Source organism: Falco punctatus, assembly GCF_963210335.1.
Source record: "Falco punctatus genome assembly, chromosome: 7".
Taxonomy (NCBI): domain Eukaryota; kingdom Metazoa; phylum Chordata; class Aves; order Falconiformes; family Falconidae; genus Falco; species Falco punctatus.
In genome coordinates, this window is record NC_137587.1 from 20,753,171 (window position 1) to 20,779,534 (window position 26,364).

The following is a 26,364-nucleotide window of genomic DNA, read 5'->3' on the forward strand; positions in this document are numbered from 1 at the left end:
ACATCACTGGCCAGTTTTTCGTAGTCTTCCATGAGCTGTTCATTTTCTTGGTTGACTGCCAGCACCTTGCAGATACGATTTGCTGCTGTCTCCGCCTGATGGAGAGAAGAAAAACAGAAGGTGGCAAAGTGTGAAAAAAAACCCAAAACAAAACCCAAGGCTTGCAGCTTACCTTCCTGCTACATACCTGCAGGTAAAGTCTCCTACCCTTGGCTCTAGCAACCTGTCTGCGCTTCAAAACTTCTGTCCTGACCCCTTTGCTTTCCATCTGACCTAGAATAACTTACTTTTTCCTTCTCAGGTGAATACATTGAACACATTCCTTCAGAGATTCTCAGCTCTACTGATCACACCCTATGTGTTGTGAGACAACCACATTTCTATGCCTTTTCTGAAGCTGCTCCTATGAGGGCCCCGTTGTTTGCTTCCTACCAGAGGGACCCTGGCTGCCTTTTTGCAATGACAGGGGTGTCTGCCACCACCTCCATTCCCCTCACCAGCATTCAGAGCTGCAACACCTGTAACTGAGTGGCCAAGCTGATGAAGCTTTCTACATGCTTTTACCCAGGAAAAAACTACCTAAACAGAGTTAATCCATACACTAGACTTCAGAAAATTCCTAATTTTATTTGGAAGATAAAGTGGTAGATACTCCTTTTAACCTTAAGCTCTGCCCAGCAGAGCTGTATTCCAGCCTTTCCTGTATTTCTGGCACTCATTACAGGGCCACCTCCTCCAGCATCTTGCCACATGACACCTACCACGTATTCAGGGTCTTATGATCCAGCTGAGAAGAGGATATTTTTTTCCCCTTTCTAGGTAATCCTTCTGCTTACTCTCCCAAAACAAGTCTCACCAAAAAAGAGCATGTTGTTACTATTTAGGGTTTGTGTTTGTTTTTGTTTTTTCCATTGTAGAACCAAAATCTTGTTCTCTGCAGGGTACTGAACATGTTAAAACATGAATTTGGAACAAAGTAAGGATCAGAAAAATCCCAGCTATGAACTCAGGAGCAGTCTGCTCTGGAGTGCAAGGCACGCATTTGGCATAGAGACCATACAGCAGGCTGATCCTTGCACAGCATCTATCTGTGGATATCACCTCCCTTTATCATTATCATGGTGCGTGCCAGGCCACCAAGGGTTGGAGGATGTGCCCTGATGGGTGTCAGGGGATTGCTCAGCACCCTCTTACCACAGTACAGCTATCGCCCTGGTGCCTGGGGCAGGTGCTAGAGCTATCGACAGGAACACTATGGAGTAATCCTCCTTACAGAGGCTAAGTGGAGATGAAGAGATGAGGAAACATGCCAACACTACAGCAAACCAGTTGCAAATGCTGTGTCCTGCCCTAGAACTACCTGTGGGACTGATGTCAAAAGAAATTTTGCTGAGCTTATTGCTGGCAAGTTTCAACCTTTTTCTATTTAAAAGGCCTTTTATTATCTGTTTATTCAATCTCCAAGGCCATTTGAGAAGAATCCTCTAATTTATGCAGCTGATGTGACGGCAGCAAGAATAGCAATAAAGTCATAGGCTATTAACGATGTATGGATTGCAAAGGTCCCAAGGGATCTGGCAATCTTATCTATTTGTAAGAAGCTGTAAAAACAAATATTCAGTCATCTGCCCCTTCACTAAAGTGGGCCAGCTAGCCGATACACAGATATTAACTAATTTAAAAATATATCAGAGGGACCTGCTCTACAGGAGAAAGAGCAATTTCAATCGGGGAAAAAATATGTCTGCAAGAAGTGCAAACAATGCTTGCATTTAAGAAAGCTTGTATTTTGATCTGTTTTTAACTAAAGTTTGTACTTTAATGGAGTGCTTTCAGATATCCAGAGAAAACTTTATAGACATGGAATGTATATAGACAATGTCAAAAAGACATTGCCAGAGTCCAACCATGATGTGCCTAGTGACTGCAGGGAACTGGTGGTGCCAAATGTTCACCTCGATTGTCTCAGGAAAGGAACGCCCTGCATACTCTTAACTTTCTTCTTTTTACACCCCAGGAGCTCACTGCAGCAGCAGCCAGCTGTGCAGGAGGGACCCCATTTCAGAGGCATATTTACATGTATCCAACAATAGATTTTCTCCAGCTGCCCAAGTTTTTAAATATGCGTGTGTATATATGAGTATTGAACATCTGTCCAAACACAAAAGCCCTCTGAATGTCAGCAATTACGACATTATTTGTATTATCCTAACAGCTGAAGTGTAGAGGCTTTCTTTCCCCTACCAGTACTTGCTTCTCAATGGTCCTTGCCTACTCCAGACTGCTCTATGCAACAGTGTGCTGCTGCTGCAGCAGCGGGAAAGGCTCTGTGGCCACTATCACCATTAATGTCATGAGCAAGACATTACACCGGCTTGCTCGGAGAAAGGCATGGCAAAAGGATGCTAGTGCTTTCAGGTAACCTTCCAAAATACCTCCCACGGTACTGCTAATAAGCTGATCTGTGGCGATGGCAACCTCAGTGAAACACTTTCAGGTAAAAGAAGAATGGCATACTAAGATGTTTATGCGATGCCAAGGCAGCTCCCCCTCCCTACACCTTCATTAGTGGAGTGGAAAAAGCCATTTTGGCTTCCCCACCCTACTAAAGGCAATGATACATTTAGGATGCTCACATTGGCTCCAAACAAGCTGGGATGCCCACAAGGCATGGAGCAACACTGAGAAAATGCACCATCCTGGGGCCTGAAAGCTGCAAACCTGTGTTCTCAGAGAACCCGTGTGGGCTGATCAGCTTTAGTGCAGCACAGTGCTGACACATAATACTACTTGCACTCAAGAGACTGTAGGGAGGGCAAGCCCAGGGCATTCTGCCTGATACCGCACTGCTGCGGTGTGATACACATGTGCTGTTTTGGCAGATTCAAAATGGAAATCGGAATAGCCAAAGTAACAGTAATTGCTCTGCCTTTTGTCTTTTCTATACCTCTCAGCCCTGGGTTGGACTGCTTAGGATAGAAGTGGAGTAAGCTGTCTCTCTAGCTCATGGATCCAGGTCTATTTGCTGAGGAGGATCCTAAAGGAAGGCATTCCCACAGTGTGTTACGTAGGTAAGATGCCTGCCTGTTGCTGCCCTCTGGTCTCAGAGGACCACTCCAGAATACCGTATGCCAAACACAGTCTCTTAATAAAATGGTAAAACGTTAGTTAGAAATTTTCATCCCAGAAATCAAGTTTACAAAATATTAAGCCAACCAGTAGTTGCATGCATTTAGTGTGAAAGTCAGAAGCAGTTAGAAAACAAGCAAATGAACCAAAGCAAGTATACCTACAAATATATATATATATATAAAAATGGCACAAAGAAAAAGCAGCCATCTACACACACATGTCAGGCTGGGGACCCTGTACCTTCAAAGGCTCGGTACAAGAGAGTGAAAGAAGCAGAAAGCAGCTCATGGGACTTCCCCTTCAGGACTGGTGGCAGTAATGAAAAATCTGAATGAAAAATGGAGCGATACCACAGTAAGTCACCTAACCGTGCAGGAGGTGGCAACACATTACAGTCTGGGCTGGGGCTGGCACTCAGTAATCACTTTGCACTTGCCCAGGGGTCTGAATCTGTCACTCAGCAGCTGGTTAATGTATGGCTAAGGCAGCTCCAAAAAGGAGCTCCACCCCTCCATCCAGGGCACAGTTGGGTTGCTGGCCCATCAGAACTGCTAAAAAAATTAATAAGCGATTAAATCTTTGATCTTTCCCGTAAGCCAGTTAAACTACATGGGACCGAAGCTTTAATAACTAAGCAGCTCCATCTCTAGTTCTTGACCTAGCTACTTGGTTCAGGTCCTGAGGCAGTAAAAGGTTGTTTTCAGTTATCCCAGGAGACCTAGCATCCACCTAAATTGCTGATGAGAGCACGGGACCTGCTGAGCAGGTTTCCAAATTGTGGAATGGGTGCAGAGAAAAGGAAGAGACTGGCAAGAGGCACAGCTGCTCCTGCAGCAGGCTACAACCCTCCTCATATTGTGCTTCACTGTTTCCTCAGTCTGGAGTTCTTCAGGCTAAGCAGACAGCATGGAGCAGTCCCCCTGGGGCACCTGGCAAACAGCAGGCCTTATAACTGGGATGGCATGAGTTCTGAGACTGCAGCCTTCCTAGGCAAGTATCAGCTGGCCAGAGCTTGCAGCCTGGTCTTAAGGTTTTCAAACTATTTACAAAGCAGGATCCTACTGGAAAAGTCATGACTACACAAATTATACCAAACAGGCAAGTCTAGTGCACTGCTGCGGGACGTACTCCCAGTTCCTTGGAAACAAGGCAGCATCATATAATTTTTACGGAACAGGGCAGAGAAAAAAACGACGACAACAGCTTGAAGTAAAGAGCTGTTCCCTAACCTACTGCCTGAGTTTGCCCTCTGAAAGCCAGCATCAGCATGGTACCTGCACCAACGCTGCAACCATCAGCACTGGTTTGTACAGAAGAGATGGACTCTTCTTGGAGTGGAGTTAGCCCTCAGGCTGGGCCACACACGGACTGTGTCTCAAACAGAAAAGGCCTTGCGAGAGCAAGAAGTTGAGGCTGGTGGAAACAGGGAGATTTTACATCTGTTTGTAACAAGAAGAATGTAGCCTTGAACTTTGGATTTTATTGTTCCAAAGCCGACAATATGAAATGAGCAGTGATCTTGTGGAAAGGCTGCAGGCCAGCCAGACTATGGCACTGGAGGAGCGAAGGACAGACCTTTTTCTTCTATTCAAAGGACTGCAGGGAAATTGCTATTTTGGAGGAAGTTTGCCCAAAGGCGAACTGTGACCATTTAGTTCCTCTGAGGACAACTGTCCCACTGCCAGGCAAAGAGACTGGAGTAAAGAGGAAACGGAGAAGAAGGACTTAAGTTATGGAAATGGGCAAAGCAGAGGAAAAGAGAAATAAAACACACAGGAGGTTGGGGAAACAGAGGAGAATGACCGGGGAGAAGCAAGGAATGGAGAAGCGTGTGGGTTTGGGAAAGCTCAAGGCCTGGTAGGAGTGGACTTTGTGGCTGGAGCACAAAAGTGCTATGTAACCAGCTCACAGATGATTCAGCCTAGGAGGAGACCGCTGACCCAGTGGGGTCGAGCGGGGAAGGCACGATGGCGGGTCAAGGAGGATGGGCTGCGATTTCCTGGAGTAGGCTGATCTGACTGTGGTGCTTCTGGAGGTGCATCGCCTGGCCAGGATGATGCCCACTGGTGACTGAAAGGGTACTGACTCCGCCAGAGCAGATGTTCATGCACCGCTCAACGCCAGCTTTACCAAACACCTTCCCCACTGCTGGGGGCTGACAATGGAGGGAAGAAGCAGCTCAGGTCTTTTGGAAAGGACGCTGACATCACATCTCTGGCAAGCCTACAGATCGCACATCCCAGCGCATCGCTGGGTGCGTTGGGCTTCCCTGCCAGTGCCCTGGGGCTGATGGTGGGTCTGGCTCGCTCGGAGAGGAGCAGTGGGCAGGGCAGGGGAGGGGAGGGGATTGTTAGCGGTAAAGTCTCACCTTCTGCGCCCCTGAGAAGGCGTGGTAGTAACATGAGACATAGGTCATTATGGCCTTCTCATCCGGCCTTAGCGTGCCTATAATATCTGTGCAGAGAAGGAAAAGAGGTTGAAAGGATAAAGTAAGAAGCAGCACATAGAATAAAACAAAACAATCATGGGTGGCGTGAGAGGGGGAGAAAACTTCCCATCATGCATTGCAGGACAGGCCAAACAGATTTCCATGCGGAGAGCTGGGAGTTCGGATCAGAAGGTGGCTAGCAGCGTTGGCTTGTGGCTCAAAGCGGCACCCCTCCCTCCCACCCACCCCGGTCCAGGGGGATCCCGAGCTGAGGATCCGGGCTCTGCCACCTTCACGGCTGCGGGCCGGGGGCCTGGCCCGAGGATGCAGACAGGCTGTCTGCAGGTTTGAATGCCCGCACTCGAGGCCCTTGTGTACGCCGAGGAGCTAGAGATCAGAGCCCTCCTACGCAGTGCGCTTCCTACACAGATCTGCTCTGCTGCAACATGCACTGCCTGTTCCTACAGCACTGAAGCACAGGCGGCTGCTTGGTTTTGGCGAGAGATGTTTACAAGGTTTCACCCACAAAATGTTTTCCTTAAGTGACTCCAATTACCAGCAGGAAAATGGCTAAGCCAGACACAAGCAAGGACCCAACTGCCTGATTTCCAGCATGGTGGGTGAGAAAAGAGGGAAAAGAGAAACAAATGAACAAAACTAGGCATCTCGGTCATAATAGGCAACGCTCTGTTTGCAAAATCACCACGAACGTACTTGTTAGACGTGCTTTGCAAGCCCCAGGTGAACTGGGTCTGAATTGGTGGCACAACTGGAGAAAGCAGCACGTTCAGACCTTGAAACAAGGGTGTGGGAACCTGCGGCATATGTGAGGTAAAAGATAAAGCTTTGGGTATTCATTGAGCTCTTCATAAAACCACTAAGTCAGCTCTGTTTCTCCATCTTTGAAAAAGGAAAAAAAAAGAAGTGAATAGGTATCATCATTCTTTCCAGTGGGGACAAGCCGCAGTGCCCTGATGAGCAGAGCATCTATGTGGTGGTCTCCACCTTTGTGAGACCAAGCATCCTAGCTCAGATTTCCCAGGAACAGGGGGTGCAGGTCCTCGACTGTCAGGGCAGCAGTTTGGAAGGCAAGCGGAGAAGGCAGAGCTCCCAACTCCTTTGGATATGTGTGTGCACCAAGGTGCTGGCATACTAAAGTACCACTGGAAGTACCACTGACTACAGGGAAATGGGACTCCTGGCTCCCTTGCCCCACGTATTATGTCTGGGGCACCACTTTGAACCAACAGCCAACTCTACCAAGAACATAATAATAAAGATGCCCGTAGCTAGAGAGGAGAGAGAGAAAGAAAAAAAGGTTTGGACATTAGCAACGGCACCAGGTGTGCTCTGTGGAGGGAGCTTGGGATCCTGCGATACCTTCTGGGCTCCTGAGAAGGCGTGGTAGAAGCTAGAAACATAGGTCATGATGGCTTTCTCGTCAGGACGGGCAGTTCCAACAATGTCTGTCAAAAAAAACCTCACGTTAAGAGCATAATCAACTAATGGGAGAAAAGCAAAGGAAAGGGAGAACCAGAATCGTCCAGGAGGCCTGCTGGGGTATATGCTTGTCATAGCAACTCCACAGGGCTTCCCAGCATTTCCCAGAAGATGTGTCTCTCTCAGAAGCCAGGATCACCTTCCTGGTTCCCCTCCCTCATGATAAAATTGCTTCCAGGGTCTGACCAGACTCATTCAGCCATATGTCAGCATGTCTCATGTCACAGCACCTCCTCGTCCCGAGAACGTTGCTGTGAGTGGTGGGTTGACTCAGTCCAAACTGGCAGCAGGTTGACATGGCTTTTATAGACGTATTCTACTGCAATTCCTCCATGCAGTTCTTCAGGAAAGATCCTTTCTCCCTTCCTTTCCATGCCCAATCCCGCCCCACACACCCCTTCCCCCCACTATTTCAACACAATGATGGCTTGAATTTCAAAAGACCCTTTCATTAGTTTCAGGGGAAACTCAAAGCCTCCAGGGATCAGAATTAAAGGTGTGGAGGAACGCACATTAGCTCCACTCCATGAGGAAGGAGAGTGATCAGGAAAGATCAGTGGGAGCTCCTGCAAGGGGCCCTCTCTTCATCAGTTCTAGCTTTGACGAGATCTGAAGCTAAATCTACTTATTTTGGAGGTGGCTTTATTTCCTACATAACGGCAGGAAGCACTTGAATCTACTCCAGAAACATCATGATTTTTTGTCACCTCAGCATGACGAATGCAGGGAAAGCAAGTCTCATACCTGGGGATGGGAAATACTGCCTAAGAATATGAACATCCTAGTTATCCAAATACAGGTTCACTGTAGTTATCTGTGATATCGTCCCCTTTCCCCCTTGTTCCTCTCACTCCCTTATTTAACAAAAGCCTTTAACTGCTTCTCCTGTCCAAACCAAGCTTGAAATACAGCTTCTACCATTGAAACCAGCTGTCTTCAGGCAAACAGCCAACAACCAGTGAACGATTTCTGGCTGTTGTTACTCCAGAGTTGCAGTCTTCAAAGTCTGTTGCCAAGCTGGTGCTGACAAGGCTCTGAAAAGTAATCCTTGCTGGCCCAGTGGCATCAGGGAAGCAGTCATAGTCAGTAGCAAAAGCACCTCTGAACAACATAATCTCTGCCTTGGTCTCCAGACCCAGTCAATGAGGGATCTTCAGGCCCAACACTTTGAGGAGTCATGAAGAAGCAATTTATAATACTAATATCATGCCCCCAAAAGGGGGATTGCCAGCAATGTCAGAAAGAGCCCAGAAAAAAATGCCAGAGCAAAAGGAACACAGTCCTACACCATACATTAACTCAGTATTAAGCCCAATCCTTGAAAGGGAACACTTCAGTCAGCAGTGAACATAGCCAGGTGTTACTCATCTCTGCCTAACGTGTTAACCCCAGGTTAAGATTGCCACACCAGACTCAGAAGGCAGAGGGGGCACAGGAGGAAGAGGGAAGCAGAACACGTGATTCATTATTCCATCGTAACTTTTTCCCTATACATTTACTATGTGGTGATGGAGGGAGCATTCAGAGGTTACTGAATTCTTGTACAATACAAGTCCACCTAGAAGAAGTGGGAAAATTTCTTGAGAAAAGCATGTTAAAAACCACTGGGTTCTACTTTACCTTCTGCATCCAGCATCTTGGGAATATCCAGATATTTCTCAGCCACATCAAAAGCTGTGTTTAGATTAGTGAGAGGATCATCCTGGAAAACAAACAGATCCAGAGTATCAGCATCACCTTGTAACAAGGTACACAGCATTCATCTCAAAACAGAGCTATCTCAAAACAGAGCTATCGTGCTTGGTTTGGTTCAGGTAACCGTACTGTCCAGGCAAAATTATGTGTGAATCCTCATGTATCAGGATGAAGTAATTATCCTCCTTTTGAAAGCAGAGCCTGGAGACTCATGATATGCTAATTAACATACAATCTATGCACTTGCAACAAGAAGGAATAATACATTTTGTCGTGAACCTAGTTTAAAGTAAAATGTGAACATCATACTGATAGTAAACGGCCATATCTCACATTTATATCTCATGCTTATATTAGGTTTGCAACTTCCATTTCAAAGAACTGCAGAGCAGCGTATCTGTTAGAACATCTAAGCAATACTAAAATAGTAACAACATCTGCAACGGGTGCTGTCCTTAGCTAGTCTACAGTTTGTGGAACACCAGTTGAGTGGGAGGAAGAGAAATGTTTTAACAAATCTCTACAAAATAAATATATATAAAAGTACCCATTTTGTCTTGAGTATTGCTTTTCCTCCTAGGCACTGCACATGACTTGCCATTTCCTCGGTACATTTCTATTCCTCTATATATAAACCTTCTGCTGTGGCAGGGTGCACTTCAGATACAGACATCAATATACAGTAATCAAATCCTAAACAAAGTTAAATGTGACTTATCATCATGAGTCATATCACAAAGGTAACTAGATTTTAAAGAGCCACACAAAAGAATATGAAATGCAGATGTCGCTGGAAATGAAAGACCTTTGCAAATCGTTTCCAGCATTCAAACGTAATGATCAGTAACAAGACACCTACCAACCTGTAGAACCTCATACAAGCCTTGCATGGAGACCCTCATACAAGCCTGATTCCTATATACGTGTATATCCACGATACTTAGTTACTCTGAATGATCAATCTACTTAATGGATGACAAATGACATTTGCACTGTCAGTTTCTACTGTTGAGGCAAGTGGCTTCTCCGGGAGGAAAGGGTGTGCATAAAGTGCTTGTGTTTAGTCACCTTGTTTGCCAAGTGCCTTCTGGGAGAGAGGAAGGATGGAGTGACACTCTCCATGTTGTCATTTGTGCCACCTTAAAAACTAGGAAATAAGGAGTGTAATTATTTTACCTTTCTAGAGTGGCACCCATGTTCTTTTTCTTTTCTATTTGAGATCACATGCCTTTGCCTGTTGCATCGACTTGGAAGATTAAGCTGAACTCTAATCAACAGTTTCCTTTGAACCCACTCAACACCAAAGATGAAGCCAGGCAGGCTTGGGCAAACAGGTATAGGCATGCAGACAAGTTTTTTTATGGCACTGGTCATTATGTTGCCCTGGGATTATAACCTTCATGAAACTAGGAAACGTAGCTATTCTGAAAAGCCGTTTCCTGCAGCTTTCCCATAGGAATTACTGCCTGTATTATGCTGGCATCCCACATAAGCGTCATACTCCTTTGGGTGAATGTCTCCAGCAGACAGCAATGTTTCACCTACCAGAGCAAATCACACATGGAGGCCATCAAACAAAATATGACCAGCAATCCATATTCAGTCCACTGGGACAAGTCAATGCTAAGCAAAGAAGTGTTGTACGGGCACTCTGTGATGAAACCAGCAGCTGTCACACATGGTAACAGGCCCCCGTCTCAGTGTCAAATAGTACCTTATCCCTATATAATACACTTTCAAGGGTGACTACATCGAATATATCTACATCCACCTCTTCAGAGCTTAGCAGTGGTGCAGGCAGGGGATTTTTACTGTCCTCCAGGCACAAGGAACCACCCTATACTATGGAATTAAGAGGCTCGTACCATTTCAGCTTCAGTCTACTTGTCCCCTGTGCCTGCTGTGGATAAAACTCTATGAATCCAAAATGTAACCAAAAGCCTTACTTGAGGAGGTGAGACTAGCTGGTATATAATGCACCCTGTTCACAGGTCCTTAGCTCCATTTACGAAGGAAAAGTAACAGCCTTTCTTTCACTCCAGTATCCAGACATGCCAAGTGGCATCTCCCCTGCCAGTTTTCCCCTAGCCCTTGTGTCATTTTCTGCTTCTGTAGAAATGTCACCACTGGGTACCAAATTTCAGCCTATGCTGACAGTGACCACCACGGCGTGGCTAACACCCTGTCAGAGTGTTTAGTATCAGCACAGACCCTTCCTCAGCGCAGGTCCATCTGAATATGCTGCCTGAAGATCTGTCAGCTTCTTCAGGAGGAAAGGGAGAAGCAAACTCATTGCACATAGCTTTTCTATCAGTTTGCAAGTAACAACACTAGGAGCAATGTTGCCGAAGGTTAAAAAGAAATTTTAAGCTGGAAGTTGGGAGAGGTTTCCTGATGGGAAAACTTACTGGGCTGGGGCACTCCCAAAGGAAGGGCTGGAAGTCTTAACATGTGGGAAACCGGAGGCTCACCTACATGAAGCCAGCAGACTTCTGCTTCATATTTAAGAAGTGTGATCACACAGTCTCTTGGGGAATGAAGCTAAAGATAGCGCTACTGAAAGCAAAAGTCCAAGGCTAGCTCTGAGATGAGCAGAGAGCTAAATCCAGCAAGACAGTGTTTGCTGTGGGAAAAGCTTCACTCCTCGTGGATAGTGGAGCTGCTCATTGCAAAGGTGATGCTTCTTTGTGCAAAACATAGGATTTCCCTAGGGGCTTACCCGAGACTACAATAGGGTCTCGAGCCCTATGAAATTCCTCCAAAACTCCATCACTTTCAGTTCCATCCCATGGTACACTTGCTAATCATCATTCCAATCACCTGTTTCAGTTGACTCCCGTGAAAAGGGATGAAGTAGTAGACTGGCCTGGCAGCTCCAAGCCTCGCAGTGCAGCACTACAGCTGCCGGCACACTTTAGGGACTGAAAGGCAGCAGAGCAAACAAACAAATGCCAAGTCACCTGTCCCATGATTCCTTCCACAGCTGAAACATCCCCCCCAGAAGAGCACTGACCCAGACGAGGTTCTGCAGAGGTGCCTTGATTCCCACTCTGCTTATCTGAACACAGAAATAGCAGAGACATGAAGATGAGGAGTAAATGGCCAGGCTCTAGCTGGGCCAACTGTGAGGAAAGTTATAGTTTCACCATGGAGGAATTAAGTTGTTTTAACGGTGGCAGACAGCAAACTTGCCCTAAACAGATGCCCACCTGGCACGTTCTCTGCTTTTGCTGACTAAAGACTACTGCAGCTCCTCCTGTTTCACCACAGCCCTAACTCACACAGGGATTCTTCTCTCCTCCTCCAGCTATTTCCAAGTCCTTGCAGCACACAAGGTTGCCATGGCAATTATTGCAGTGTGACATAAAAAAAATATCTTCTATTAACTAGCAATCAGGAAAGGAGATGGAGGGGGAAGAAAAATCAAGGGAGAGCAGGCACTTACTATATCTGCCAGAGTTGAAGACGCTAGGAAAGAAATCCAAAACCCCTGTTTTCAGGAATACCTGTAATAAATGCATCCAGCACAGCAGTACACAGACCACATTTCTATGTGGATTGAAGCATCTGAGGGGGTGAGCCATCAGTCAACCACTGTCCTTGACAAGAAGATCTTAAATATGGCTCACAGTTGAGGTGCAGTTGGGGTTAAAAGGAAGAAGGGAAACCCCATCTTCTGCACATCTTTCACACCAGACTATGAGCTGAATCTTGAGATCTTATCTACAGTGAACTCAACAATAGCAGACAGACCTGCACTGAACAGAAACCACCCAACCAAATAAGTAGCTGTGGTGTTAGGGAATCACTGACACCAGCCTGGGTGGACTTGCTCCTTTTATTTTGGGGCCTGGACTATACAAGCAACTTCAGCTAGGCAGTGCAGGTAGGCAGACTTGTGCTTGCTCCACTAATATAGCTACACTAGGCAAAATAGCTAGGAGCATAAACTCAGTACAAAACTTTGCTAATAAAATAAGTTGTTAACTTTTGAGAAAACGACATGCAGCTACACTGGCTAGCTTTTGCTAGCATACACTGTCAATACGAGGTTTGTAGCACAGACACAGCCTCTGTGAAGGAGCAAAAAACACTAAAACTGCCCAGACAGGAGGTACAATGCAGACCTCTTGGCAACTTTGACTGATGTTCATCTCTCTTATCTTACGGATTTGTGTGTGTGTATGCTTGTAGACAGAAGTACACACAACATCACCAAAGGCACATACAAATGAGATGCCATTAATCACTCCCTAGAGTTGGAAGAGGCCTGGAGGTGGACCTCTAACCTACTATCAACCGTAATGGCTGCTTCTCAGCAGCCTTGCTCATGTCCTTCTCTGCAAGGTAAGTCCCCTGCAGAACCAGGCATGATTCAAAATGTTGGGGTTGGTTTGTTTGCTTGACTGTTTTTGAGGGAAAGGGGAGAGGGGAAGCAGGCTCCAAGGAGAAGGGCAAGAATCAGTTGAATTGAGCCAAAGGGAGAAGAAAGAAGCAAAAACTAAGTTACAGAAACAGTCCAGGCAAATACTGTGTTTAGGAAGGTGCCATGTTTATACATACTACAAATGGGTTTCAAAGATCTAGCATTAAAAAGGCAACTTCCCTTCAGCATACGTTGATTGTCACAGCTAAAGGCTAGGCTGTGAGCTAAGTTCTTCCCAGCTATTTGCTCAGGATTTCAGGTGGGGTAGAGCTCTCAAACGTGCATTTAGTCTCACACGTTTAGAGTAATTAAGGCAGAACAACAATAAAATGATACAGAAAGAGTCAGAAGACTGCAGGAGGGCAGAGGGAACTTGATGAAAGATGAGATCAAGGGCAAGTGGAAAAAACCCGATGGTGGTTCCCTTTAACATTACTCCAAGTAGGACAAATCCCTTCCCATCTGCATTGACTTTGGCTAGGACAATCACCCCCTCTTTCACCTTAAAATGCCTGCAGGCAGTATGACCAAATAATCTTCTTTTCCTCACTCTAGTTTCTCTTGCGTTTGGCTTAGGGCTTTGTTGGTAACAGTGTGTGCTGTAGCATTTACCCGGCTGGGTTTGTCAGATGCACATTGCTTAGCTGCTTTTATTTTCCCAAGTTCAGGCACCGAAAATGTAGCTCTAATAATTCCTTTTTTTATTGCTGCTGTTTATGTAAACAGGTACAGTCTCTCTCCACTGTTATTCATCACATGCTGACTCCAGACACTAAAACTGATCAGACAATGTAATTGACTGCTCTGCAAGACAGTAAAGATCTAAAAGGTTACTGGAAAGCAGATCAGGCATTGTACAATTCATTTCCTTAAGGATGCAGCTAATTTGATTAACTCATTTACATACTGCCTATCTGCACAGTGATCCAAGATCCCAGGTCTATCAGAGATTGGTTTCTATGTTTATTTCCCTAGCTAACATTGAGCACGTATGCACTTTATAACACCCAGCTCGTGAGATCAGGTGGTCAAACGTTTTGAGTATTAGCCCCAGTAACAACATATGAATTATGCTCTTGGTGACACTTCACTCCACATGTGCACAGATACAGTGAAACCAGATCTCAACAGACTGCAGGAACGCCAGTAGGATGAGAACCCAGTTTGGTCTTCCATGGCTCTGCTGGGTCAAGACACTGCTGGCAGCACAAACCACTGAACACTGATTCTCGTCATCCACTTCACAATCTTGTCTCCAAGACACACAGCAAGCAAACTTTGGAGCAGCTAGATATCATGTTACCAGTGGCAACTTTTAAAGTAAAATTGAGTGTTATCATAAATGCTTTTCTGGCACCTGACACCTACATGCTAGGAGAAGCCAAGCACTGCAAATAGCTCAGTGCTAAGCTGGAAGCATGTGACAAGTGTCCAGTGAGGGCACAAAGACCCCTCAATGAGCTTTTGCAATTGAACATCAGGTAATCAGTTTCTAACCAACTCTCCGCAGAAATGTTAAGTCTGATTTGACTCACTAATCTGTGACATTAGCACAGAACTAGTCTCACAGTTGGTGTTACTGAATTTGCCAGCTTTTGCTCATCAGCTGGGATTGGGGCACGTGTCTCTCATATAAGGCAGTCTGAAAGCCAGGAAAGTCAAGCAGGAAGCTCATTAAGTTCACGCTTCGCTAAGAAGCCTGAATGTACTGATTCATCCCTCCTTCCTTCCCCTCAATCCTGCAACTGCCAGCTTGTGCTGAAGTTCTCCAATTAAGTTTATCATGTTAATTCTTCCCCCTCTTTACTTCTAAGGAGCCAAGCATCTGGTCTGACAAACAAATTGAGTTGTACCTTTCGTAGCTTCCCGTAGTCAATGAGCTCTGGACGGTGTCTATGAATTAAAGCGCAGAAACCAAGGCCATCTTTCCAACTACAAGAGAGACAAAAGAGAGCACAATGAACAGTGTTCAGCCAGGGAGAGACACAGTGATGGGCATGAGCACGAGAGACAGCACCAAGACAGCAGGATGACTAATTATGGTTAGTGCTTCTGTAAGTGCTGGGAGGGAGGCCTGTCTTGTACCTGCATGAGACTGTGATAAAGACTCTTTTCAATCTCTACAAAAATCCACTGTGATTAGGACTTGTCCTTTGCATTGCCACCTCCTTTTTTCTCCACAGCACATGCTCAGAGAACTGTGCATGTCCTGTGGAGCATGCAAGGACAGGTGCAGAGCTCAGGGCTCAAAAAAGGTCTAGACACAAGCCCTAAAGAAGGAACAAGTGCATTCCTCAGGGAAAAGGCAGATGGCCACAGCTAGCTCCACTATAGTACTGGCTAGTGTAGAGGGCACTTAAGCTCTCAGATAAGTGCTTTACATTTATATGGTTCACACAGCTCTCCAAGATGTGCTGGAAAAAGCACTGTTATGCAGAATCTTCACTGGTACGTCTGCCAATTTGGAAATATTAAGATAAAAGCAAGAAAACCTCTCATCCCTTTATACTTTATACTATGAAGTATGGCTCCTAAAGTGTTCTGAGTTTTCACAGAGCAAAAGCTGTCTTGCTTAGCCCGTGGCACATATGCTGAGGACTTAATGCTCTAAAGAACTTTATGAAAGCAGCAATTGTAATTGGAATGAGGAACTGGGATGTAGGTACTTGGATCTTCTTGTAACTTCTGCCTTTAATTTCCTACATGACTTTCTGGACTACAGTGTTACTGTGTAATGTGCACCTGCATTGCCTTGGGAGGTCTGTCAGGAACACTGTTGAACACACCAAGAAGCATATGAAAGTAACAGATTGTAAAGCTAAGTTCTTGCCTGTAACTCACCTGATATGGAAGTTCTGGATGTTTACATTTTTGTAGGGGGCCGTCTTCCTCTGACACCATAACAAAAGTCCTTCTTTAGCAGATGTCTCTAGAGAAAGAAAGAAAACACACCAATTAACTCATTTTCTTAGAAAGCAGGAGTCTCTGGAGCATATGCTAGAAAAACATGACCAACTTTCGTAGAGATCGGACTGAATTGTGCTTTATTTAACTTTACTTGTCAGAAAATTCCTTGTTTGGAAGAGTCTGCTGGCATAGTTTTGCCACTATTATTTTCCTAATGAGGTTCTGTAATAAGGAGGTAGCTTTTCAGGATTAGAGAGGAGAGTTTTGTAGGACTTGTAATAGACAGGTTCGTTTGCAGTGTTAGGCCCTGAATCAGCCTGCAAGAAATGCAATAAATTCCAACATCAAAGTTGGCTTTCAGGCTTAAACATCCTTTTGAGCTGCTCTTAAAAATCTCTTACAACAGGATGTAAAAAACTCTTCTCGGTATAGCTGAACCTGGCCAGAAACGTCAGTGAGATGACAGGGCAGCTTGGGAAGGGTAGCTCCCTAGAATCTTCCAGTGACTCACCTAAAAGCACATTCCGGGCCTTTTAAATGGCAAAAGCCATTTAGTTACCCCAGTTGCTCATTATTGAACAGTGGCTAGAAAGAACTAATATTTACCTTCAACTGAAATATCCTGAATGGCAAAACGAAGGATGATGGTCCAGATCATTCCAAGAGTCATTTTAACATTGCCATCCACGATTTCTATGAAGAAAAAAAAAAGGCAGAAAGAGAAGAAATAGAAGGCATCAAGTTGCAAGTGCAAATCCTTAGTAAAAGAGGAGCACTGGGGAGCAATCGCTTTTGCAGATGGGAGAACTGGAATTCCAGCTTAAAACTGTTCTTCCCTCCTCCCCAGATACTCTGCTGGTACAGCAGTCTTGCCCAGTATTACCCAGTAAACAGACTGATTCTCTCAGAGTATAACACTGAGCATGAAACAGACACCAATGATCCAAAAGACCGGGAATAAGGCCCAATTCAGATCAGTGTAATTCCCTCCAGGGGCTTAAAAACACCTTGTTCAGGTTAAATTCTGATCACTTAAAAGCCGTATCAGCCAAACTGGGAAAAAGAAAAGCCTTCCTCTCTTATTCTGATGTCTACTCCAAGTCACCTATATAACTGCCCCAGCATAATTATTCAGAAGAACCAGTGAGACTTCCCAGTGCAGATGAGCTCTGACAGCTGGTTTTGTCCTGCGAACAAGATACCACCAAGAAACATCAACATTTTAATTTCAAACAAGCCTAAATGCTTGCTGTTTCAAACAAGCCTAAATACACCAGACTGCCTGTATAGGGCTTCTTTCAGTCAAATGACTGCCAAAAGACACAACAGAGCATTCCTTGAGGTACATGCATCCTGCTTGAAAAGGAAGTAAAGACTCATGCTGACCAGCCCAAGCAGACCATAACATAAACTAAGATGTTCAGCAGATTGTGCTTCATTGCTCATTGGACTCCGCAATGTAAATCAGCAAGGGTCAACAACTCAGAGGTTTTAGAAAATGACTGCTTGCACGTGTGAAGTATTATCTGTTTAGGATGGGAGGATCAGGGATCTGGGGGAAGACGCTGGGGAGACGCTGGCAGAGAAAGTGGTTTCCACCATGTATAGATTAGTGCCAAACAGTCAGCAGCTGGGTCTCAAGCGCCAATCCTCATCATCTACAAAAATTCTGCACAGACTATATATACACATTATAGAATTTACAGCCTTCACTTTTTTGGATAGTGAAACTAGCTGAGCTGCCTTCTCCTATTCATTCTGTGGCAGGCTCCTGCAAGGCAGAAGGATCTTTCACAAGCAACTGGCAAGTTATAAGAGTATTTTCAGTAAGAAAAGTGTTAGAATTAACCTATTGTTTGGAGGTAGAATAATCCAAGTCCTAACAAGGCTGCCAGAAACCATTTTTGTACTACTGTAGACCTCTGTGCCGCTGCTTCCATAAAGCTGCCCAGCACTGTTCTGGGGCAAGTAGAAATCTGCAGTATAGACAACTGCCACACGTCTGGACCCTGTCACAAAAGTAACAATATTTCAAATTTTCCTTTTAAGCCATTAGAAAAAGCTTTTCCTCTTATGGAAAATTTTCAAAATGTGAACCTCAGTGTATTCAAAACCAGCAGATGAGTAGCACGCACCCCAAACACAATTGTTTCAGAAACCATGTCCATATGGTCCAGATTCCTAAAAGCTTATGATTTAGCAATACATGTGGTACAGCTTCCAGTGTAAATTAGAAGGATAATCTCCACTCTGCTTTGACATACATATGCATGAGGGATCTATAGATTTAAAAGACAGAAAACGAGACACACCACTTTGTTCTACTGCAGTAAACCCCTGTGTCCACCTCTTTCTGCACTTGAGAGTACACAGATATCTTGGTGGTGCCTCAGTTTGCCCAGAATTAAATAGCCACCAACTTTTCACTGCAGTACAAAACTGCAGTTATTGTTGCTGGCAAGAAAAAAAACTATGTTTGCTTGTTGACAGTTTTCTCACAAATGAACTTTTTACAGGTATTTTAGGGGCAGGGGGGTTGTGCACTAGGCTGACGGAAGAAAATGTCATGTGATAGCAAGTATATTCAGTTCTGCACTTCTTGCATTCTTCACACCTCCAACAAAGCACCACAATCAACTTAAAGGAAAATCCTTACTACTGTTACAAATACCTGAGATACTACAGCTAAAACATATATACATAGATACATATATATAAAAGGCATCTGTTCTCAGCTTGTTAGTTTTGTTCATGTGGTAGATCTTTGGTGGACTTTCAAAATCTCCAATGCCTGTAAAAACCACATCAGTTGGCAGGAGGGCCCTAGGATGTATTTAAGATTGGAAACTAAATTGAGCTTTTTATTTTAATAGACTAGATTAAAATCTGATGGCAATACTTTAATGTGAAAAAGCTTTACGAACACTAATAAATCGATCAGTGAGCTGAAACAAGCAATTAATGTTACTGTTCCATGGATTTTAATTGGAAATAAAGGTCAAGATACTTACCTAAACCAGATGGCACTAAGTTGCTAATGTGGCATTAGAATTCACCATGATTGTTCTCAGGTCACGTTCTCAAATTCTAGTTTTATAAAGTTAGCTGGCGGACTTAAGATGGAAAGCATCTCTTGTCCCCCAACTCTCTTCATTGCATTACTCATTTAAAAAGGAAGCTGTGTGCTCCCTGATCCCATGTCTTCCTTAGCAGTGCACCAAAGCAAAGCTGCTCTGGAAGAAGCCCAGAATATTTCCAGCACTTCATCTCTACATATCATTTTACTTTTTCATGACACAGAGAAAATCCACCGCCTAACAAGCAGATACTGATGTCAGTGAGGTTAGTGACGGATCCATCCTGGAATGCAGATTTAACCAACCACACCATCCCCAATCGTTTTCTTTTAAGCACAGTTGACAAAACTGTTATTATTTGTTAGAAGCAGGCAAGCATTTTTCATTTCTAGAGCTAGAAAACTTCTCCTGACAACCTTGTTACAAAGTCAGCCAGCCTGATCAGGAAGGCAATATGCTCCTTGGCCCTCTCACTCAGTTTTCCACCCCTGCACTCCCCAATGTCAGCCTCCTTTTCCTTTAGGATCCCTTCAGTGCCCTTCAGCTGCTGCCAGTCCCTTTGTAATATATTGATATATGGTCAAGAAACAAAAGTGAAACCATGAAAAACATGGTTGCAAAACAGGTTTGCATGAAACCTTCTGCTTCCTGGCGATGAAACTCCACAGGAATTGTTTAAGAAGCTGAACATAACACTACAAAGCTAGAACAATCTAACACTTAATTAAAGATCCTGGTTTTTTCCCTGCTGATATAAGTAAGGCTCAGCAATGTGAGAGCGGAGGCTAATAATCAGACAGTATCTTCTGCCTGACTGTGCTTTCCAAGCGCTCTTCCTAAGCAGGACCTCTGCAAGCACTGTCTGCGCTTCCCTCCACCACCAGCAGCTGTGGTCTGAACAGCAGCAGCAAGTACATGTTATTAATGTGATTTACATTCAACTTGGGGGTGGATCAGTCGTTGGCTAAAGCTGGTGAGGCAGCTGGATGGAAATTTTTTGCACCAGTGAATATGCTTCCACCCAGCTCCCATTATTGTACCAAATACCACAAACAAAATATGCAAAACCTACAGTACCCTCATCCATTTGTTAGACAGCTAATTAAGAGCCTCACAAATATCCAGTCCTTAGGAGCAAGACTGGTTGGCTACATAGATATGGTTTTTAAAATGCCACTACCTTTTTTAAATGCATGAACACATTTTGAAAGATGCAAAAATGATTAAGCTTACTTTTCCACCCTGGCCTGGGTAATTAAAAGCAGAATCAATGCTACAAAAACTGTTATTCCCCCCTTGCTAATTCTGAGTTGCCGGTGAGAGCACAGCCTCTGGTTACCCCATGGAGAGGAGTTGCAGGGGATCAACAACTGGCAGGACAGCATTATGATCTGCGAATTGGAGACATAGAGCAACAATGGTGACATAAAATAAAGGCTGCTGAGCATTCTATTTATCCTAACAAAAGCCAAATAAAGCAGGACGAGCAACCATGCCCTTGTCCTCAGAAAGCATGTTGCTAATGATGGCCCAGACAGATTTAGAACAGATGGCTGGCATTGTTGATGGGGGTGTATATCTCAGCTTCCTAATTGTGAGTGGGCAGGAGATAGGGACAAATACAATGCTAGCTTCACTCACTGACAGAGAGAGACCTTATCTCCCCCCTCTTTCCACTGTCAAATATATGCTTGCTCTGGCTGGTGCTTCAGTAGGTGTTTTGCTCATATGGGACTTCTGCAGTTATTGAAATCTCCAAGCTTTATTTCTCCTTTCACTTGCATGGATGAGAATAGGCATCAGTTCATCCAAAATTATCTTTATGCTGAACTGAGCCACATCTGTCAAAGAAAGCAGCAACTTTCTATGCAGATTAGAGGTGTAAATAAAACAGTCTTAGGGTCACATACTTGACCTATTCAATCTGTTAAATCCCAGGAGCATTTGACACCAGTATGGAATCTATTACAGGGGAAGAAGGCTCCTGAGGTGTCAGATGACAGTGAGATTTAAAAGCAGATTAAAAAAAATATTGGAAAACTGTACCAGGCTAGAGCCTTCCTTGATCCAGATTTACACAGATCTGCTGTATGCCACAACTGCTTTGATCTGCTATGGACTCTAGCTAACAAAGATGTTTAGAATCATCTTGAATTGTTAACAAAGATGGTTGCAAAAAGCAGCTTTCAACCCTTATTGCTTATTCTGCTTGCTTAATTAAATCTCCATTTAATGTGGACATGGAATATGTCCTGCACTCATACTGTGTATAGGAAGTCCTCTTCAACTCTGGTTCTTGTTCACTGGGACAAGGCTGCAGAGCTTGGCTTGTAAACAGCAGAGAAGGATCTTTATTTGGTAAAATACAAGATAAAAGTCATGAAAACATTTTTGCTGGCTTTAACTCAAACACAAGGTTGCACAAGGCTTAAACTGACCTGAGAGTCTCCTTGGGATTCCTTCTGGAGTTTATTTTTTTAATGACAACAAAACAGTAATAAATAAAGCCAGGACACTGCTGGCCAATGCTATTTGTCTAACGTATACAGAGAACTATAGCCAGGCTGCAGACCCTTCACACAGGACCCTGCTCCCCAGAGACGAGCAAGCCACCTCGAGGTGAGGAGAGCACTACCCTAGCCAGCACAACCACACTGCTGCTGGATGGTGGTTTTCCCCTCTGGGAGAAAAGCCACCTGGAAAAATTCCTAGATCAGTCCAACCTGACTGAGGCACTTAGAGCTCATTTTCTTGGTGCAGTTATGACTGCCTCATTGGCTTTTACCTTCTACTTTGCTGCTGCACGGTGTCTTCTTGTAAACCCTTAAAATTCATGTTCCAGAAAGGTTTATAATCCCTTACGTGGACAGAGTTCCTGCTCTGCTGTTCCAAGTACAAGTCCATTTCTATAGCTCATGTGCAATTTACTGTACACCAATCACCTGGATGGACCAGGCAGAAGGCCCTGCAGCAGGTTATGTTTCCCGGTGACAACCAGAGTGGCCTGGGCTTGGTCTGGGTGCATGGGCAAGCGCTGGGGTGGGGGAGCCCATGCTGTGATCACACTTACGTAGCCTGAGCTGGCATCACAGCACGAGCCCAAGTGCTCTGTATAAAAATCAAAGCTCGCCTTGGTCCAAACATCAGTTCCGTGCTACCTTTGGGAGTACAAAGAAACCCACACGGGTTCACCATGTAGCTGCATGGGCACCCGCACAGAGGAGAGCCAGGATCATTTGGCAGGGGAGGTCAGGATCACTATTCAGACTGATATAAATCATGGCTTCTGTCACAAAATGGCACCTCACAGCCTATTTCTGAACCGAGTAACTCCTATGAATCCATACAGAATAACTGGGCCCTGGAGATCTTTGGTCACAGAACATTTTACTTGCAAATGATTTCTACATGCTGTGAGGGTACAGTCATAGCTGATTCAGGAGCAGAGATCAAAAAAGAAAAATCCAGTAGAAGGAGAGAAAAAGGCAAACTAGTGCCAGGGAAAAAAAAATAGAACAGGGAAGATAGGTTTTAGGCATGCTCTAAACTCCCAGAAGGATCCAAATATCTGCCCAAGATCCAAATGACAGCAAGAGCTCTCTTAAGGCAGAAGACCTCTGACTCCACGTCCAACTTCCAGTTTGAAAAGGGTCCCATATAGATATGGACTACTGTATCAGACACTGGATGCATCAGTCATTTTTAAGGGCACAAAATTACCTTAGATATGCATTTTTGCTATGTAAATACTCAGGGTGAGCAACACCCTCAAGTTGTTCCTGAAGGAAAAGCTGAGAAAATTGAAGAAAAAGTTTTGTATGTGAAGTACCAGTGTCATTGAGCCATTCGCCTCTTGTATTTTGCTGTTAAATACCAAACGCAGTATAGAAGTGTCTGCAGTGTGCCTGGACACTAGTTTCAAATTGTTCCAAAGTTTTCATAAAGGTAATGCAGTAAGTTGAGGTAAAGGTCTCTGTAATGCAAACATACGCACCTGCAGCAGCCGAGGTATCCTGCCTGATCTGACCCAGAACAAGTGGACCATAGGATGGGCATGTTTTGGAGATGTCCCCAAGAGAAAGGTCAAAACTAGGGACAGCATGCCAACACTGGCCCAACCTCATGGGCTCAGAACAGGCATGGCTCAGCCCTGCAGCCATGGCTCTCCCGGAGGAGGAATGCTCATCCAGAACTGTATCACAGGCTCATTTCCTGACTCTGTCAGGAGTTTCCCTATTTCCATCTGTAAGATGGAGATAAACCTTCCTCATTTTCCGTGGTCACTGTAAAGACAAACCTAGAAATACCACAGAAGCAGAGTGTCTCCTCAGCAACAGTGACAACATGAGTCCATAGACAGGACTCACACATAGGTTCCAGAGCAGAGGAAAGTAAGTATCATAAGAACACAATCCAGATAAGATGACAAGTTGTTAAGGTTTATAAAAGAGCAAACTACTTTACCAACCTGCAAGCCCTTCTGGGTCTCAGGTGACATACCTGCAAAACACCTACCATCTTTGCTAAAAATACAAAAGTCCTACACAACTCCCTGCTGTCTGCACGATTATCGTGGGGGCATCCCTGATGCTGCCCACAATGGCGTCTACACAATGACACACCGGCTTCCAGCCAGAGCACCCAGCTTTCTGGGGTGCACAACAAGAAGCTTGGAAGCCCTGAAAATTGGAGCCTTTGGGGTCCTTGACCTGTCCTGGGGACTGCACTTGGCTTTGACCCATGGGATGTCCTAGAGCAACAGGGAAATATTTCCCAGCAGGTCTGCAACAAGCTAAATACAAGCAGCTGCTATGCTTCAGTTAGGACCTTTCTTCATTCAGGAAAGAAACATCTCAATTTGTTTCTGCCACTGCTCAAGTGTTCATGAGAAATCATGAGAACCAGGAGAAAAGCAGGAGGACCTGGCCAATAAGGGCAAACGGGAATCAAGTTTGGCAGCTTGGTGCGAAGCTAGGTTTTAAACCCAGGGTAAAGGCCCCTTTTTTCCTCCATGGTTTATTCAACAAAGACGTGGTGGGGCTGGGGAGGCACAAAGGCAAATGACATGCATGAGAGAAAGGCAATGGCTAAGTGCAGCTTAAGCCCAGAAAAACCAGCTGGTTTCCTTACCTTCTGCTCCAATAGACACTAGTTTGACCCCTTTGCTGGCAATGAAATCCAAGGCCTTGTTCACGTTAGATATTTTGTGCACTCGCATTTTGCCTCTTTCAGGCTTAGCCAAGCGTTCACCTAATAAGAAAAAGGAAAAAGTAGTATTAGAAAACAATTTTGACCCCTTTCTTCCCTGGTGGGTATTTCCCCATGCTGGCAGCTCCCGCTGCTCCGCCAGGCAGAGGGTAAACCTCCCTGCATCCTTTCTCAACAGCAAATGCTGGACAACCACACTCCCTGTTAAGTACCCTCAGAAAGAATCATCTTTTTGTGGCATCCCAGATAATTTTAGTAACAGAGGAACTGTCAGCACTGAACTCTTTCCACAGCAGGTTTATATCAGAGGTGAAAAGGTCCTTCAAAAGCACACTGAGCTAGGCAGTGGAGCTAACCTCCATGCTATTAGCTGCAGACAACGATGCCTGGAAACAGCACAAACTTCCCTCCCGCACAAAGACAGGTGGGAAGCTCCCCACCAGCACTTACAACACCCAATTTACAAAGCAAATCTCTCCTTTTTGGAACTCCCTACAGTCAAATGTGAGGGTGATCTTGTATCTTGCCTTTTCTTTTCCCCAGCCAGGATACAGACCTCCTACCTCTCAGTCTCTTCACTGAACGGTCACAACTGCCTGTATCAGGAAATAAAATCATTTCTTTGGCAAATGGCTTTGTAACTGGAAGGACTGTCATCTCAGCTCCTTTCCATTCTATGTTTCACGTATGCAACCCTATGCAATGGTCTCTTGCACAGCGGTATGCATTTTAAATGTTTATAATGAGGCAGAGAAGCAGCCTAGCTCTGAGGTAAGAGCAGGTAAATCTCTGATAGAAACGAGTCTCGGGGCAAATGCCAGCCCTGACTGGAACAAAGCTGGAAGATTTAGAAAAGCACTTTCTTGACCTTATTTATTTGAAAGAGCTGCATTAATGTCAGTCATGCCTTTCTTGATAGGCTGCCTGTAACTATGCTTTACCCAACATCCACAGTAGGCAAATTAAAGCTTGGACAGACAAGCTGCCTTTTCAAAGGCACCTCTGCTAGATAAATAATAAGACAAGGCATCAGGGACCACCTGTATGTGACACACACCACCAAAAAATGAACAGAGCAGCTGCTTTCAGATCATAAGCTGCAGAACACCAAAAAAATCTAAACAAAATGCAAGCAGGTTTTGCATTTTGGAAAAAAAGTTATGAGATAATTAAAAGGAGATCAGTTGGGCAAGTCTAGGCACGTAATTACTGACCTGAACCATTCAGTACCAAGTGTCTCCTGCTGTATCTCGAACCTTAATATTTAAGTCAATGCAAGCTGACTCAAAACCTTTATTTGAGGCTTAAGAGTGAGACAGAAAAGTACTTTTTAAAGAACCATTTTTCATACTAAAACTGGATGGCTTGTTTCCTAACAAAGGAGTGAGGAAAATCTAAAATGGAAAAAAACAGATTGTCTCCCTAGCCATGCCCTAACAAAGAAAAAGGCTGGAAATGAAAATCCTTTCTTTAAAAGTGTTTCAGTGATTACCGTAGGTTGGTGTCATTAGCTCTCAAGCTCAAGGATAAAACCAGATTCACTTTCAAAATGAAACATTGATGTCTGACAATTTAAGTAAAAAGATGTATTTATGGTACAACCTCCACCCTAGGATTAAAAAAATCTCTTTTGCTTTAATGGAGCCTCAAGTACACATCATGGTACATTGCTTTCTTTTTCCACTTGGATAATGCTAGTCATTCTAAATAGAAGTGGAAGCATTTTTTGCGACAGTTTTACAATGGCATTTTTACATGTAGTTTCACAACGGACTTAAACAGAGTTGTGCTGTCAAATGTCAACAAACGGGTTGAGCCAGCTAAAAAATAACCATTTTCTTCAGCTCATGTGACTGTAAACTAGCCTTGCAAAAAGAAAAACAAAGACAAGAGATTAGGTTTCAGCTGGAACAGCAAGCTGATCCAATTCACCTTGTGGCCGCATGTGCACTGCCAATGCAAGGGAGAGCATCTGAACTGCTCTCCCCAGC

The 26,364-nt window shown here is 44.5% G+C and overlaps 1 protein-coding gene across 3 annotated transcripts in view; it reads right to left on the minus strand.

Annotated features, from left to right (window-relative positions):
• The window catches only part of ACTN1 (actinin alpha 1), a 91,149-nt gene that overhangs the window by 18,048 nt on the left and 46,737 nt on the right, over nt 1–26,364 (minus strand). For all 3 annotated transcript variants that reach the window (XM_080396497.1, XM_080396495.1, XM_080396496.1), the window contains exons 3-9: nt 24,296–24,415; nt 16,695–16,781; nt 16,023–16,110; nt 15,035–15,113; nt 8,681–8,762; nt 6,941–7,026; nt 3–95 (exon numbers count right to left, since the gene is read on the minus strand). In XM_080396497.1, the coding sequence (XP_080252623.1) occupies nt 3–95; nt 6,941–7,026; nt 8,681–8,762; nt 15,035–15,113; nt 16,023–16,110; nt 16,695–16,781; nt 24,296–24,415 (635 nt within the window). The remainder of the gene's footprint in view (nt 1–2; nt 96–6,940; nt 7,027–8,680; nt 8,763–15,034; nt 15,114–16,022; nt 16,111–16,694; nt 16,782–24,295; nt 24,416–26,364) is intronic.